General features: G+C 40.2%; 1 protein-coding gene and 1 pseudogene across 4 annotated transcripts in view; one reads left to right on the forward strand and one right to left on the reverse strand.

Annotated features, from left to right (window-relative positions):
* Window positions 1-1,729: 1,729 nt before the first annotated feature.
* LOC121677016 lies at window positions 1,730-11,825 on the forward strand (annotated as a pseudogene).
* A 536-nt stretch (window positions 11,826-12,361) lies between these two features.
* Window positions 12,362-18,292, reverse strand: part of Rragb (Ras related GTP binding B) — a 38,392-nt gene continuing 32,461 nt past the window's right edge. For 3 of the 4 annotated variants that reach the window (XM_038317249.1, XM_038317252.1, XM_038317251.1), the window contains one exon: window positions 12,362-17,255. In XM_038317249.1, the coding sequence (XP_038173177.1) occupies window positions 17,158-17,255 (98 nt within the window). In that variant the 3' untranslated portion in view covers window positions 12,362-17,157. The remainder of the gene's footprint in view (window positions 17,256-18,292) is intronic. The other variant, XM_038317250.1, reaches the window with a different exon arrangement.

Genomic DNA, 18,292 nt, shown 5'->3' on the forward strand with positions numbered 1-18,292 from the left:
ATCATAAGCTCTTCTCTTTATTGGGTTTGCGCAACATAATAGCATGAACCAAAAGGAAAATATGCAGATGCAGAACCACAGGTCATTGACCTGGGAGTTAATTAAGCTTTGAAATTCTAGGTAATACAACCACGGAGATTCTGGCACTTTTTCTTCTTAACTAAGTCATGTTCTATCAGAGGAGACACAAGGAGCCAGTCTGTGTGGGGTTTCCACAGAAGTGGGTCCACTCCATCTTGTCTGGAGGTCAGAGAGTGTAGGCGTACTCTTGCTCTTTCAAAGTTATTGACAGGAAGTCTGACTTAAGGAGTGACTACAAACAAGATACCCTGACCTAGGGTGTGGTTACTTGGTGTTTAGTAAGACCTGCTTCACCTTGACAAAAGGGCAGAGAATTCAAGCCTATTCCTGCTTCTTTAAGGATGTGACAGGAGGTTTGGCCCAGGGAGTGGCTGCCCACTAAGGTGTGGTTGTTTGTGTACTGTCTAAACAACAGAATACTTAACTAAAGACTATAGTTGCTTGATGTTTCAAGTACTGAAGCAAGTAATTGTTCTGTTTGTCCTTTGTGTTATGTTAAAGCAGGCTTTTGCCTTCTTCTCCCTTTTTGGATTGGGGTATATAAGCATATGGAAAATAAACATGGGCGTACTCAGTATTCACTGGATAACCTTCCTGGTTCTATCTTAGGTCTCTCTGTTCATATCTGTTCCTCCTACCTAAATTTTCTAATCTACACACCCCCACCCTGGAACGTGCGAGTGTGAACTCCATTGAGGCTGGACTCGAACAGATGTCACCCCAAAGTGTGGTTACAAGTCTGTTATAGCCCCTTTCTGATTGTGAGTCTCTGTGTGATAGGCAATGAAGTTCCAGTCACCTTCCCAAGTCTCACGAGAATGCCATGTAATAATCGCTTTTGCTAACCTTACAAACATCACATTTTCAAATGTTTCACTTGCATCTAGTATGTTTTCAGTTCTGATTTTGAAAATACATAAAAATTGAAATTATTTGAAAGAGCAGAAAGACCAGGAAAAGATCAAAATGAAGAATGATAAACTGTTTTACAAGAAAGATAAAGAGACAGATGGCTCATTTGGAAAAAAAGTTTTCTGTCTACACCTTTCACACCTAACAAAACAGTCTAAAAACACGCTTGGTGTTACTCTCAAGCCAGCTCTGCCTAATTTCACTTTTTCAACTTAAGAGGGCAAACAAGGTCGGGTAAAGAATAAGGGTAAAAGTCAACTAGATGAATGCAAAGTATCACACCAGGAGACACAGATGACTCATTCAGGTTTACTTTTTTTGCAATAAAGATTTATTGAACCTCCCACATTCCATGCATTATGTTAATTCAAAAGATATAATAGTAGGCAACAAGGCATGGTTCTTGTACTTATGGAGCATACAGATATACAGCAAAAGATAGATTTTAATCTGTTACCCCAAAGGTTATATAATTACGTGACAGGTACGACTCTTATATTAGTAAGGATTCTCTAGAGAAGCAGAATCAAAGAATGAGTATATATTGTGAAAAGGGATTGGCTTACATGATATGGGCCAGTTAGTCCAATATGGCGTCTGGATGCTGGAGAGACTGAGAATCCAGTAGTTGCTCAGTCCACAAGGTCAGGTGCCTCCGCAGTCCCAATCTGGTCCTGAAGCCTGGAGGATTCTTGGAGAGTGTTAGTCTTCAGTTTATGTTAGAAGGCTGAAGAAGATGGGTTCTGATGTCAGTGAAGGTGGCAGCAGCGGCAACAGCAACACAGTAGATGCACTGACCAGCAAGGAGCAAAGGCAGACAAGCAACAGCAGCACTACTTTTCTCTGGGACACTACTGGAAAGTGACACCCACTCTGGAACAATGAGGAGTCATGTTGTTTAGCTGATTACAGAGCCAATCAAGTTGACAGCCAACACTATTAGTTTCCAGTCTCAGAAATTATCATGGTTCATTTCAACTAACAATTAAGAAACACCTGGGGTATCTGTCAATAAAGCATACCTTCCAGTGTCTGAGGGTTTTTCCAGAGAAGATTCAGAAAGGAGGGAAAGACTGTTTCTGAACTTGTGTGGCACCAACCATGGCCTGGAGTCCTGACCAAAATAAAAAGGGGAAGAGGAGAAGCCAACTGATCTCTGGCATCTTTCCTGATTTCCCAGGATGTGAGCAGGCAGCCTTCTGTTGTCAAAGACAGGAAACTGATGCTGTTGTCCTCCTGGCCTTCATGGTACCCTGAACTGGGAATCAAAATAAATCTTTCCTCCCTTAAGTTACATCTTGCCAGGAATTTGGTCATAGCAATGAGAAGAGTAAGAAACTCTATTATCTCTTTACTTTCTTTCAGTTAAGAAAATCTGCGTATTTGATGTCAGAAATGTTAGGCGTGAACATTGCAGGAGTAAAGTAACCTATATAGTGGCTAAATTTCTCTATTTAACTCAAAGGAGTAAAATACGGCCTCTAAATAGACTGTGAAAATGAATTATATATAGGAAGATACTAAATGCCTTTCACATGCCCATCTTATCATAGTGGCAGGACAGTCAATACAAAGCAATAGTAAAATATCCACACCTCATTCCAGCTTGTATTCCCTATCCCACTCAACACCACAGAATTGTAGAGCATTCAATCAACTTTCTTCCCAGATTCTTTTTCATAACATATGATCTTATGTAAAACCTGTATGACCCTTTGCCATTCAGATCTTTGGGGGTGGGGGCTGGAAAGATGGCTGAGCAGTTAAGAGTACTGACTGCTCTTCCAGAGAACCTGGGTTCAATTCCCAGCACCAACCTGGGAGTTTACAAATCTGGTTCCAGGGTGTCTGACACCTTCATATAAATGCACACAATGCTAAATAAATTATATATTAAAAAGATCTTTGGGGGTGATCATGTGCTTGATTTTAAATTTGGTGAATTTGGAGGGTTTGTATATAATTCCAGTAGAGATACTTAGAGATACTATATGAGTACTTACACTGATGACACAGGCAGATCATGAAAGCAAGTTGGAAGGCTTCATATACAATGGATTTTAAAGCCTTTGAGTTTCTATATGCAGAATATACAGTGAAAGGAAAATAAATAAGCATTTAAAAAATATTTATTTATTTATTTATTATGTATACAATATTCTGTCTGCGTGCATTCCTGCAGGCCAAAAGAGGGTACCAGACCTCATTACAGATGGTTGTGAGCCACCATGTGGTTGCCGGGAATTGAACTCAGGACCTTTGAAAAAGCAGGCAATGCTCTTAACAGCTGAGCCATCTCTCCAGCCCCCTAAATAAGCTTTTTTTTTTTTTAAAAAAAACATCTTGGTTAGGTTTCTGTTGCTGTGATTAAACACCATGACCACAAACAACTTGATGAGGAAAGGGTTTACTTCCTTTTCACTTTGACATCACAGCCCAGCATTGAAGGAAGTCAGGGCAGAAACTCAAGACAGAAACCTAGAGGCAGGAGCTGATGCAGAGTCCATGGAGGAGAGCTGCTTACTGGCTTGTTCCCTGTGGCTTGCTCAGCCTGGTTTCTTATAGCTGCAGGACCACCAGCCCAGGGGTGGTTCTTCCCACATGAATCATTCATCAAGAAAATGCACCACAGGTTTGTCCATAGGCCAACCTTAATTCTCAATTGAGGTTTCCTCATGTCAAGTGGCTGTAGCTTTTATCAACTTGAGAAGAAACTAGACACTAGCCCAAGAGGCAGAGATGGAGAGATCAAGGAAGAGTGATCTAAAAATGGGAGTAAGGAAACAGAGTAGGAGTAAGGAAACAGTGCCAAGTATTGTCTTCGTAGTCAAGTAAGATGAGTAGAGAATGTGTCCATTGGCTTTGTAACATGTTCTGTACTGGAGACGTTAATAAGAGCTGTTCTAGTAGAATGATGAGGAGAGACAGCAGACTGGAACAGGCCAAGAAGTGAATGGGAGCTTAACAAAGTTTGTCTATAAAAAGAAGAGTTAAGATGGTCCTTAGGGGAGAAAGTAGAATCTAAGTAAATCTTTTACCCCAGAGATAAGAAAGATTTAAGTAGGTGCTCCAGGGAGAAATGGAGCTTTTCTTACACTGATGACTATGCAGGTGACCCCTCTCAGTGTAGGTCCACAAAAGGAAATGCTATTCTACAGTATGACGTTAATTACATGCCATTTTTCAAAAGAAACAGTTGATGCTAGAGAACTGAGCAGGAGGTATGGAAGACGGAATGACCAGATGGAGGGGTTGCCTAGAGGAAACCATTCTGCATGATACTGTCGTTATATATTTGTAAAGCTCATAAATTATACAAAACAGCGAATCCTAGTTTATCACTGTCTACTCATGGATTTCAATTAATGTGCCATACATTGGCACACTGCTGCTGGTCATGAAAACTAGAGGGCATCCAGGATATCCAGGAACTCCGTGACTCATGGGGATTGTTAAATAAAACTAAAAGTACTGTGAAAAAAAACTGTCTGCTTACAAAAATCCTTTACCAAATGCCTTGTGACAGTTATTTGTATGGTGTCCATCTGGTGTCTTCTCTATTAGTTTGTTGTCTCATCTGTAGCTCAAACCCTTTGGAGATGGTTTTCAGATTAGTGTAACATAAAAGTAAGGTGTGCTGGCGGTTTTATATCATCTTGACACAAACTAGAATCATCTGGGAAAAGGGAAATTTAACTTAGAAAATGCCTTACCAGACTGGCCTGTGGTGAACTCCCTTGACTGATGATTGATGTGGGAGGGCCCAGTTCAATGGGGCAGGACCACCCCTTGGCTGGTACTGGGTATTATGAGAAAGCAGACACAGCTAGCTCATAAGGAGCAGTCCACTGTGACCTCTGCATCAGCTTCCAGCTTCTTTCTGCTTCCTAACTGCTCCATGGGACTGTAAGCTGAAACAAACCCTTTCCTCTTCAAGTTACTGTCGGTCATAGTACTGGTCATAGCAACATTAAAGTTACTAATAAAAGCAGGGGTCTCAACTCTTCCTAAAAACACAATGCAGTGACGCTGAGCCCATCCTGTAACATCAAAGCACTAGTCACAAAAAGCCCCCTTTTCTGGTATCTGTCCAACAGCAACTCAAAAACACACAGGGAAGAAACCCTAGTAAATACCATGAATAGGGCACTCAAGCAGTGGTTGGCCAGGGACAACCAGTCAATTACCAAAGCCTATCTTGCAAAGTCTCTGAAAGTAATGATTCTCTGGACATATATGGGCTTGTGTAGGATTACTTTCCATTTGGCGGTCCTTTGAAGCAAGCCATTTAAGTTGAAGCCACGTGTCGATATGTGCTCCTGGCAAGAAGAGCTACCATGCTGCTATGGCACCTTCTATTTCACTGATATGGCCCTCCACAGAGATGGCAGGAACAAGCAGCAATATCTTCTATACACAAGCTGTCCTCCAATATCCTAAAGCTAAATCTACTCCATGGCAAGATAAATGAACATATCTAGCCTACTGTGCCCTAAAATATACATTTTCTTCTCAGTTCTATAATTTAAAGAAAATAACTAACAATAAACTATATGCTTTATACCTCCTCAAATTACCTGTTCATCTTTTTCAGTGATTGTTTCAACCAACTCATGATGAGAAATCCTAAATTAGCAACTAGTTATTTCGCCCAGATGTACATTTGAATTATTCAAGAGAAACTACCGTCCCAGCTGAAAAATAAACACAATATCCTGCCTTCTTTCCCCCTACTTATTATTAAAGGCAGAAACAGTGAGGCACCCAAAGAAACATTTTTCCTTTTACAGATTTAAGATTGCTAAGACTTTCTTTAATGGTGGTCTATGCATACTGCAGTTGGCCAGTTCATTCCAGATATAGAAGCTTGTAGCAAAATTGACTTTATTATTATTACAACATCCATTCTCCAGTTTCTTTAGAGAAACACATGTTATTGAATTTGGGGATTCCATTTACCTAATGAAAATTTGACACTTCTTAATTTCATGACTAGATTCTGGCCAATGAGGTCGGAATGGTGTGAGTATGTGTGTGTGAGTGTGTGTGTGAGAGAGAGAAAGGGGGGGGGGAGGGAGAGGGAGAGGAACTTACTGAAATTCTAAAACATTCTGCTCCATGAAGTATGGACATGACGGCTACAGTTTAAATGGTGATACTGAACTATAAGGTGGTATTTTTAAAAAAGAATATCAGCCAGGCGGTGGTAATGCATGCCTTTAATCCTAGCACTTGGGAGGCAGAGGTAAGCAGTTCTCTGAGTTCAAGTCCAACCTGATCTACAGAGAAACCCTGTCTTGAAAAACAAAACAAAACAAAAGAGTATCAAAGCACATGAAACCTCGGGGATGGCTCACTGGGTTAAGCAGTGCTATGTAAGATGAAGGCTTGAGTTCAGATCCTCACTATTCATGTGAAAGTCAAGTGTAGTGAGTGTCTATAATTCTGAGCTGGGATGGGAAGATGGAAGCAAATCCTAGGTGACTTGCTGGCCAGCCAGTGACACATCCTGTCTTAAATAGTAAGGTGGGTCCTCCCAACTCCCCCCCCATGGCTCCTTGGCCTGGAGAGGGAAGGAGGGGGTATGGGTGGAGGGGAGATGGAAATTTTTAAATATAAAAAAAACCATATTAAATAAAAAAAATAGTAAGGTGGGGGCTATGTGAATGCATGGAGATTGCTGGCTACAACTGAGGGGCCTGATGGAAGCATTGGATATATAAACTATAAATTTCAATATTAAATCATTTGAAGTGGGAAGATCCACATGTACTCTGGGTCACACATTCTGATGGAAGACTATATAAGGGCATGACTGCTTTTCTCGCTTTGCTGGTAAGTCTATTCCTTCACTGGTATTGGAGCCTATTTGAGATTCCAGCATATACTGAGAAAAGAGTGAGACATTCAGCTTTATGGACTGAACAGCTACTGGATTATTAGAGTTTCTGTTCATAGCCACCCTTCTTTAGCCAGCTGGACCACAGCCTGTAAGCCACTCTAATAAATACATACATACACATATATATTAGATAGAGCTTCATTCTATCAGTTCTGTTCCTCTATCGCAGTAGTTCTCAACCTTCCAAATGCTGTTACCACTTTAAACATCTCATGTTGTGGTGATCCCTCAACCATAAAATGATTCACTGCGGCTTCATATCTGCAATTTTCCTACTGTTATGAGTTATAATGTAAATTTCTGATATGCAGGATATCTAGTATGCAACCCAAAGGGGTTATGACCCACAGGTTGGGAGCCACTGCTCTAGAGCAACAGAAGTGTAAATATTATTTTTTTTAAAAAAAAGATTTATTAGTGGGATGATGGTGGTGCACACCTTTAATCCCAGAATTTGGGAGGCAGAGGCAGTTGATCTGAGTTCAAAGGCAGCCTGTTCTACAGAGTTAGTTCTAGGACAGCCCGGGTTACACAAAGAAACCCTGCCTTGAAAAACCAAGTACATAATTTTTAAAAATTTATGTACTTTATGTATATGGGTGTTTTGTCTGTATGTTCATTTGTACACCAGAAGGGGGCAGTAGATCCCATGGGACAACAGCTTGTGAGCTGCCATGTGATTGCTGGGAATTGAACTCAAGACCTCTGGAAGAGCAACTAGTGCTCTTTTTTTAAAAAAAAAAATTTATTTATTATGTATATAACATTCTGTCTGTGTTTATGGCTGCAGGCCAGAAGAGGGCACCAGACCCCATTATAGATGGTTGTGAGCCACCATGTAGTTGACTGGGAATAGAACTCAGGACCTTTGGAAGAGCAGGCAATGCTTTTAACCTCTGAGCCATCTCTCCAGCCCCACAACTAGTGCTCTTAACTGCTGAGCCATCCCTTCAGCTACCAGATGAATTTTTTAAGTTATCAAGAATAGGCTTTACTGAAACCTCTCCTAGAAGCTCATAGAGTAGAGATATGTGTGAACTATTTTACAAACTTACAAATACATTTGATTACCCTAATTTACTAACTGTGACAGGCAACTGACTTGGTGACTTTATATAAAACTTTAGACAATTTGTGGAAAATGATGACACTGGTTGGTTGCTCTTATCATCCCTGGATAAACTGACAAAAGAATGAGCTCCATGATAAAATTAACTGATTTCTCCCATCTCAAAATATTGTGAAGGACAACAGTGAATTCAGTGATAAAATCAACTGGTTCCAAATGCTCATAAACATTCTTATGGTTTCAAAATGTGCCCTGGAAGAGAATGTTTTCTCCAGCAGCCAGAGCGAAAGTTGTGGAAAATCAAATCAAGGCCCTCAGTATAATACTGCTGAATTACAGCAAAAATTCAAATCTTAACCTTGGAGGGTGTCAGCAATTAAAGTAAGGGTACTGGTTAAAAATGGGATTCTATAACTTGTGGTGAGGACATGGGAGGACCCCACTGAAGTTGAGAACTCTGAATCCTTAGATTCTCAAGGGTTTATCTCACCCAAGGAAGTAGTCCCTCCATCTTCAGCAGAAGATGTACCCTCAGTCCACCCCCTGAAATACTGCCCTTTCTGCTTTGATTGAGGAAATCAATCCCGAGTTGTCTGCTAAACCAGCAGTGACTGTCACTGAAGGTGATGGCAGGCAAGACAATACTGTTGTCCCTCAGGGCCCAGAAACAGTTACCTCTAGACCTATAACCAGACTCAAGGCAAAGCAGGAGCCTAGAGGGGAGGTAGAAAGTGTAGTGCAGGAAAAGATGCACTAAGCTACTAAAGAGCTTAATGAGTTTGCTATTTCATTCAAGCAGAAGTCTGGGGAATACATGTGGGAATGGATTCAAAGGGTGTGGGATAATAGTGGAAGGAACATAAAACTAGATCAGGCTGAGTTTATTGATAAGGGGCTACTGAGTGGAGATTCCGGGTCTAATATGAAAACTTAAATAGTCAAAATAAAAGATGCCAGCATTTGATTGGTTGGCTGAAGCTATTGTCAAAAGATGACCTACTGAAAAGGAGTTGGAGATGCCTGATATCCCTTGGTTTAATGTTGATGAAAGGATTTTAAGACTCAGGGAAATTGCAATCGTAGTGTTGGTACGCTTTGTAAAGCTCAATCTTCACAATGGGAAGAAGGCCCAGAAGATATGGCCTTCATGAATCCTGTATGACACAAAACAGTGAGGGGGTACCAGAACATCTGAAGACCTTTGCTGTTGCCATTTTCCTTGTTCCAGACCTTAGGGCTGGATGTGCTGCTGCTCAGCTGAATGAATCAAATGCAATGAGTTTAGTTGGACCCTAAAGTATCAGGGGCCAAGTGGCAGTATCAAATTTCCAGAGACAAGGTGATCATAGTTATTGTAATGAACAGCATAGACAACGCAATGTCCATAATAGCCTGACACAGGCAATGTGGGTTTTATGAAGGCATGACCCATATGTACCTTTGGTACTGGCTAATCATGGTGTTTCCAGGTATGAAATAGATAAGCATGCTGCATTTTTGTTTGATCTGTATAAGTGGGGAAAACTCTCAAACAAATGAGAAAGGTTCCATTGGATTGTGGCAAAAGGGAATCTCAGACTGTAACCCAATTTCCAGACTTGAGCCAGTTTGCAGACCCAGAATCCTTTGAATGAAGGGACGACTAGGTTCTCCGGACGTAGGAGCTTGATAAATTCTGTTTAACTGTTACCCTTTCTCCAGTCCTTTCCGAAATAACCTATGGCCTTTTACAAAGATAACTGTACAATGGGGGAAGAAACAATCAGACTTTCCAGGATCTGTTGGATACTGATTCTGAATTGACAAATTCCAGGAGACCCCAAAAAACACTGTGGCAGTCCACTTAACATAAGGGATTGTGGAGGTCAGGTGATTGATTAATGAAGATTTGGCTGAAGTCAATCTTATAGTGGGTCGAAAGGTTTCCAGAACTCATGCTGTGGTTGCTTCCTCAGTCTTATAATGTGTAATTGGGATAGATATATTTAGAAGTTGGCACTGGTTCCTTGACTGTGGAGTGAGGGCTATTAGAGTTGGAAAGGCTAAAGGGAAGCCTTTAGAGTTGCCTCTGCCAGGGAAAATAGTGAATTAAAATTAATATGGCATCCCCAGAGGAACTGCAGAGATCAGTGCCACCATCAAGTACTTGAAAGATGCAGGGGGATGGTTTCCACCACATCTTCCTTTAACTCTCCTATCCGGCCAGTGCAGAAGACAGATGGATCATGGAGAATGACAGTTGATTGTTGAAAACTGCAGCTGCCGTACCAGATGTGGTGTCCTTACCTGAGCAGATTAACACATGTCCTGGTACATGGTATGCAGCTATTCATCAAGCAAAAATGCTCTTTTCTGGTATGTGTTCATAAGGACCACCAGAGGCAATCTGCTTTCCGTTGGCAAGGCCAGCAGTATAAAACTGCAAAGTTTTACCTCAAAGATATATCAACTCTCCAGCTGTGTCACAACTTAGTTCAAAGGGCTATTGATTGTCTTTCTTTTCCACAAAGCATCACCTTGGCTCACCATATTGTCGACATTGTGCCAATTAGACCAAATGAGCAGGAGGTAGCAACTGCTTTGGAATTGTTGGTAACAAATACATGCATCAGAGGATGGGAAATAATCCAACCAAAATTCAAGGGCCTTCTATCTCAGTGAAATTCTTTGGAGTGCAGCAGTATGGGGCATGGAGAGATATTCCTTCTAAGGTGAAAAGGGTGGCCCCTCCCACCACCAAGAAAGAAGCACAACACTTACTGGGCCTATTTGAATTCTGGAGAAAGCACATTCCTCACTAGGGTGTTTGTTATTCTGGCCCATATACCAAATGACTTGCAAAGCTGCTATCATTGTGTGTAGCCTGGAACAGAAGGCTCTTCAACAGGTCCAGGCTGCCGCGCAGGCTGCTCTAGCACTTGCGGCATATGATCTGGCAAATCCGAAGGAACATGAGCTGTTAGTGGTATATTGGGAAGCTGTTTGGAGCGTCTGGCAGGCCCTTACAGGTGAATCACAGGAGAGACCTTTGGGATTTGGGAGCAATGCTCTGCCATCTCTGCAGACAACTCTTCTCCCTTTGAGACACAGCTCTTGACCTGCTATTTTTTTCTCAGTGGAAACTGAAAATTTTGACAATGGGTCACCAAGTTACCATGAGACCTGAGCTGCTCAACATGAGCTGGGTGTTATCTGACCCACCAAGTCACGAAGTAGGATGTGCACAGCAGCAGTCTATTATCAAATGGAAGTGGTTTGTATGTGAATGGGCCTGAGCAGATCCTGAAGGCACAAACAAATCACATGAAGACACTGCCCAAATGCCTATGGTTTCTCCTCCTGCTATAATGCTGCTTGCTGCCAAGTATGCACCTTATAGCCTCATGGAATGTTCTTTAACATCAGTTGACTGAGGGAGAGAAGACAAAGGCCTGGTTTACTGATGGCTATGTACATTATGCAGGTACCACCCAGAAGGGGAGGGCTGAAGTATTACAACGCCTTTCTGGGGCAACCCTGAAAGACACCAGTGAAGGGAAATCTTCATAGTCGACTTAAACTTAAAACAGCACACATGATCATACATTTTGTTTGGAAGGAGAAATGGCCAGATGTGTGACTGTTCATTGATTCATGGGCTGTAGCCAATGGATTGCCTGGATGGTCAGGGACTTGGAAAGAACATGATTGGAAAGTGGGCGAGAAAGACCTCTGGGGAAGAAATATGTGGACAGATCTTTGCAAATGGGAGAAGGATGTGAAGATACCTGTGTCCCATGTACATGCTCATCAAACGTGACTTCAGCAGAGGAGTTCAATAACAAAGTGGATAGGATGACCTCTTCTGTGGACACCAATTAAGAGAATATCAGTGGTTAACATATTTAAAAAGAATGTCCCTTAAGGGACATTGTCACCTATCCTAAACTGTATAATTCATTTGTGGTTGTATCAGGGATATAATGCTAGGCATAATTATGACCTGGCTAAATATATAATGCATTAACAGTTATACATGAGATAGTTTTATCATGATAGGCATAATTATGATCTGGTTAGATATATAATGTATTAACAACTGTATATGAGATAGTTTTATCATGCTAGGCACAATTATGACCTAGTTAATGTTTTCATTTGGAAATAAAGCATGTCATAAGGAGATGATTGTGTATCAAGTTGACAAGGGGTGGATTTTGATGACTTATGTTTTGGTTGTTAACTTGACTCCATTTGGAATTAACTAAAGCCCAAGTGGCTAGATAAACCTATGAAGGATTTCTTTCTTTCATTTTTTTTTTTGTGACAGGGTTTATTTGTGTAGGCCTGGCTGACCTGGAACTCACTCTGTATATAGACCAGGCTGGCCTCAAGCTCATAGAGATCTACCTGCCTTGGTCTCCCGAGTGCATGGATTAAAGGTATGTGACACCATTGCCCAGTGGGAAATTTTTCTTAATTAAATCATTTGAAATGGCAAGACCCACTTTTAATTCAGATCTTCTGAGGTAGGTAGGAAGATCCACCTTTAATCTGGGATATGTCTTCTTCTGGCAGCCTATGCCAAGGACATGGAAGATGAAAGCTTGCTCTCTTGGCCTGCTTACTTTCCGTCAAAGAGTCACACTAAGACCCTTTAACCATCTATCACAATGCCCATGAGAAGTTATTTCCATTTTTCAGTAGCTACTATTTTAAATATCTTCCTAATTCCTTTTATCTCTACTCACTGTTTACTTGGTTCAAGACTAAATGTGAATGTTTAGGCTTCATGTCACCTGAGTGAAGACTGGTATACTGGAATATGCAGCTATGTCGTTGTTCATGCCTGACATAGCACAATGCAGTTCCCAACTCCTTTTTCAAGCTGGGTTCTCCTGCAGGTACTTAGTCTCAGACACCTCTATTAATCTCATCGCTCAAGCGAAAAACCTCGGCTTTTACCTGATTCTTTTTGGGCACACCTCATTAAGAACTCCTTTTGGCTCTAAGAAACTAGCTAGAATCCTTCGAATTTTCATTATTCTGGGCCCAAATTGCAAATTATTTGTTGCTACAAATGCCTACACTTCATTCCTTCTATCTCCAGTCTGTTTTCTAGTGGCAGTCATTTTTTTGAAAGTATGATATCAGTCCTAAAACCTTTCTAGTGGCTTTCCAACATTAATAGGAATAAACATCAAACTCTTCAGTCACCTAGCATGCAGTGGTGGTGCACGCCTTTACTCCCAGGACTCCAGGAGGCAGAGGCAGGTTGATGTCTGTGGGCTCAAGGCCGGCCTGGTCTACAGAGCTAATTCTAGGACAGCCAGGGCTGTTACACAAAGAAACTCTGTCTTGAAAAGCAAAAACAAAAGAAAGGAAGGAAGGAAGGAAACCCTGATACTCTCCTCTCTCACCTACTTTTACTTTCTATTTTAAAGTTTTATCATATGTGCTTGTGCACACGCATGTGATGGTTACACATGGAGATCAGAAAACAACTTTGTGGAGCCAGTTCACTCCCTCTCCCTTTACCTGGGTTCTGGGGACTGAACTCAGGTTGCCAGGCTTGTTTGGGAAGCGCCGTTACCTGCTAGGCAATCTTGCTTGCCCCCAATTTTAAAATAAACTCATCATACCACCTCATCTAACTTCTCTCGCCCCCCCCATTTAGTTATGTTAACCTTGCTGCTGCTCCTCTAGTATTTCAAGAGTCCTCCCAAACCATAGACCTTATACTTAATTATTCCCTCTGTCTGGATAATGCTTCCCTAAGAAATGTCTTTGTTCAAATATCATTTCATCAAGGAGGCTAATTCTGTTTTCCCTAACGAAATGAATCCCTGTTATTAGTTTCTATCAACTTGAATGGACATAAGGTGTACAAATATATCATGTCCATGACCCTGTTTTAGTATTAAAATAACAGTTGAATTGGTAGACTGAATAAAGCAGATTGGCTCTCTAATGTGGGCGAGCCTCATCTGATGAAAATGAACAGAAAATACGGGATGATCCTTCTGGCAGCAAGAGACTGGCCTGACCGACCTAAGTGGGGATAGCCATCCTTTTTCTTCCTGTTTTACACAACACTGGCTTTCTTGGGCCAGTATTTAGACTAGATCTTATACCATCAATCTTGTTGTTTCCCTAGCTTTTGTATTAGACAGCAGGTTAGGTATTAGAGGCTCAAAGGATATTTACGTTGAACCCTTTCTTCATAGTCAACAACTTGGAAAATAAAAAATCCAGAAAAATTATCAGGATTTTAATAGTTGTCAGAAAAATTGGATTTGAGTCATATCCTTAACTGCATAAAAAGTTAAACAGATAACTTTTTAAACCTGGTGCCAGGACCCCTAAACCTTATGTGAGTACTGATAAAGAAGGATGTATCATTCCCCATCTAGTAAGACATAAGCTGTGGTGGTTTGAATGAGAATGGCCCTTATAGGCTCATGCTTGAATACTTAGTCCCCAGTTGATGGATTTGCTGGGAAAGATTAGGAGGAGGTGCTTTGAGGCTCTCAGGTGCTGCTCCATTCAACATGCATGTTGCTTACTGTCCGTGCTGTCCTACCATGATAGTCATAAAGTCAAGAAAATAAAATGCTTCCTTCTACAAGTTACCTTGGTCATGGTATTTTATCACAGCAATGGAAAAGTAACTAATATATAACCCAAACAAGCCTATCAGTCACTTGGACAGGACAAAGTCCCTCAGGAATAGCCACTTAGTCTAGAGAAACACTTAAAATATAGTATTTTATCTGCCTAAATTACATATCATGGCTCTGGTCTCCCTGGCCATTGTTTGCCCTTGCTCCATGACTGTATACTCTAAACTAACTTTGTCTGTCTTTGACATTACATTTTGTGTTTCGCCTGAATTTGTTTGATGGAGATCATAAGGGTCTGGGAGATAAAAAGAGTCCAGACCAAGATCCTTGATACATGTGAACTCAGACTGAGACATGATTGGTTGGCTATTCTATGTGTCTCATTTGCCAACTACAGATCCCTGGGATTTCTCAGATTTCCATAATCACATGAGCCAATCCCTATATTTACTTACTCGTGCGCACATGCGCCAGCATGCACACACATACCCCATGCCACCCCACCTCTTTTTCCCTTGAGAAGGCCCAATATATTTTCATTTATTGCTTTAACGGATTATCAGGAATTTGGTAGCTTGAAATAATAGAAATTTATTATAGTTCTAGAGGTCAAAAGAACGATTTGTTTCATAGGGTTAAACTCCAGGTGTCAATATGGCTATTTTCTTCTTAAGGCAGTTGGGGTTCTAGAAGCCAGTTCATCCCTCTGTCAGTTCCTAGTGGCTCCACAATAGGCTTGTGGCTACCTGCTTCTACCTTTTAATTTTTTTTTATTGATTATTCGGGAATCTCACATTATACACCCCAACGATGCTCACCTCCCTGTCTTCCCATGTCTGTCCCCCACCCCCACCTCTTAGAAAAAACAAATCTATTTTGTGTTGTGCGTATATCACTGGTGCATGGTCAAATTCCTAGTGGCCAACTGCTTCCATTTTTAACAGTGATTTATAGTCTTTCTCACAGTCTCTTTTGATACTGATTGTCCTGTCTTCCTCATCCAAATTTAAAGTGTCCTTATATGTGGTGCTACATGGATGATGCAAGAAAATCTTACTTCATTGAAGGGCAGCTGAACAGTAGCTTTAATTATGTATGTAACCTTAATTTCTCCTTGCTAGGTAACATATGGACAAATTCAAGGAATTAGAAGTGGGTAACTATACTGCCTACCTCAATGCCTTCCTCCAACACTGTTATAATTTTTCTTCATAGTACATTTGTCTCCCAATATAACATACATAATTGGTTACTGTCCATTTCCCTTATTTAAATAAAGAGCCCATGAGTTCAAGGGGTTTGTTTTTTTGACCCCTGTGTCTCAGGCTCTGAAGGTATTATTTGAACCATAATAAATTGTGGACTAAATTTCTGACTAAAATAATAAGGCTTGCAATTTTGTTAGTAAGCATTCCTGCTTCAAAGAGAAGTCAGGAATTTAAATAGGAAACTATAAGCTGTGTTTTGCAATATACTGTTTTTGGAGACCTAAAAACAGTTATACATACCCCCCTTTAAAAGGGCTCTAGGGAAACGGAGACTATAATCCTTCACAATTGCAGTTAAGGGAAAACTTAAATACTGCAAAATTGTCCTGGCAGTCAGGGCTTTTACCAGTTATACCAGCATTGGAAATTTTCAATCAAGATCAGGCCTGGATTACTAACACAGATTTTCCAACTGCTGTCAATCCATAAGGTATAGATAAGCTATTTTTTAAATATTGATTTCACATAATTATTCTGTGCAGTAGCTTCATATACCACAGATATCAGACATTTAAAGTCTTTTCTAGTACTTGGTGCTAAAATTCTGGCTACATTCTTCAATTAATTTTATTTTAAACTTTTTTCTAATAAGCAAATTCTCTTCTCTAGAATAATGAAACTTTCATCTCTTAGAGCAAAATTCAAGATATAAGAAAAAGAAACACAGACACTGAAATCCCTAACAGCAAACATTTATTTATAATCCAAGTTAAGGAATACATATATTTATATATGTGTGTATATGCATACACACATACACACACACATATATATATATGATTTCTTGAGACAAAATCTTGATATATATCCCTGGCTGGTCTAGTCCTCCCTATGCAGACAAACTGGCCTCAAACTTGCAGCAATCCTCTTGTCTCTACTTCCCAAATGCTGGGATTATAGGCATGAGCTACCATGCCTGGCTGAGTTACGGAATATTTTTAATGCATGCTGAGAAAACAGTAATACTTCAAACTTACATGTATATATTTGATAATGAATACAAGAGGATGCTGGGAAGGACTTTGGCATACACTATTTAAAGCAGGTTATCAGAACACAAACACCATTAGAATCATGTTATCAGAACACTTACATATATCACCTACGTAAATGTTACACCAACTTCATGGACACCCCATCTTCTAACTCCTCACTGGCTATTTGAATAAATAGCATTCAAAGTTAAATGGTAAGACTGGGGAGTAGAGAAGAAATACAGATGTGTTAAGCATCACAATATTTAGAGTCTACATTTATGAATACAACAATAAAATTAAGAAACAGTGTTTCAATTTTAGTGTGGGAAACAATATTCAGCAATGCTTAGTGCATGAGAAGACACTGTTTTGGTCCATCCACTCTTTCCAGCTTTTCAAAGTGTTTCCTGGCATTGCGGATGTTGATCAGAGTAGCTGCAGAAGCTGAGGGTGGGGGGTGGGGAGACACCCAACAGAGTAAGAAGAGCAGTCAAAGGAATGTCTCTCTAGTAAAAGCAAATAAATTAAAAGATACAAATCCTTCAATGTATGCCAGAGAAACATACAGGAGAAGGAAGCTTCAAGTTATGAAGATTTGATATTTCTAAAGCAGATTTTCACATATCCTAAACATAAAATTTCACAATCTTTTGATTTGAGACTAACAGAATAGACCTCAAGAAATATCTGATGCTACCTTTAAATATTAACATAAAATAGATAAAACTAGAAGACAGATTATGTAAACATGTGGGAATATTCTGGAAACACTGAGAACCTTTAGTCTAATGGTTGTAGCAAACATGGCTTCCACAACATGGAAATAAAAAATACTACCCCGTAATGCTCATAACAGAAATATATAGCTGTGGAACATGTAGTTCACCTTTAATAACTTAGAGGTTATGTTGCTAGTATTTTAAAAGTTCTGGGATCTGGGTTCTTATTTTTTTTTAAACTCTGCAATTACTAATCTGCTGTGATAGTCTGAATGTAACTGGCTCCCATAAGCTCACAAGGTGTGGCAGTCCTGGGAGGTGTGGCCTTTTTGGAGGAAATGTGTCACTGTGGAGGCAGGCTTTGAGGTTTCCTATGCTCAGGAAACTACCTAGTCAACTTCCTGCTGTCTTCTGGTCAAGTTTAGCCAGCTCCATGTGTGCCTGCGCGTTGCTATGCTCCCCATCATGATAATGGACTTAACCTCTGAAACTGTAAGCCACCACCTCAATTGAATGTTTTCTTTGTAAGAGATGCCATAGTCAAAGTATCTTTGTTACAGCAATAAAAATCTTAAAAAGCCTGCTTTCTTAAATCCTCATTAAGAAAAACATACATAATACATGAGAAAAATTCTTTTTCAGTTCTAAAATGTAAGCTTATTAAATAAAATTATTTAGCACAACTACTACCACTACTAATTTCTTTAACTGTAGCTTTAATATATGTATATTATACATTATATATGTAAGATTTACCACACT

This window comes from Arvicola amphibius, chromosome X (assembly GCF_903992535.2).
Source record: "Arvicola amphibius chromosome X, mArvAmp1.2, whole genome shotgun sequence".
NCBI classification, from domain to species: Eukaryota; Metazoa; Chordata; class Mammalia; order Rodentia; family Cricetidae; genus Arvicola; species Arvicola amphibius.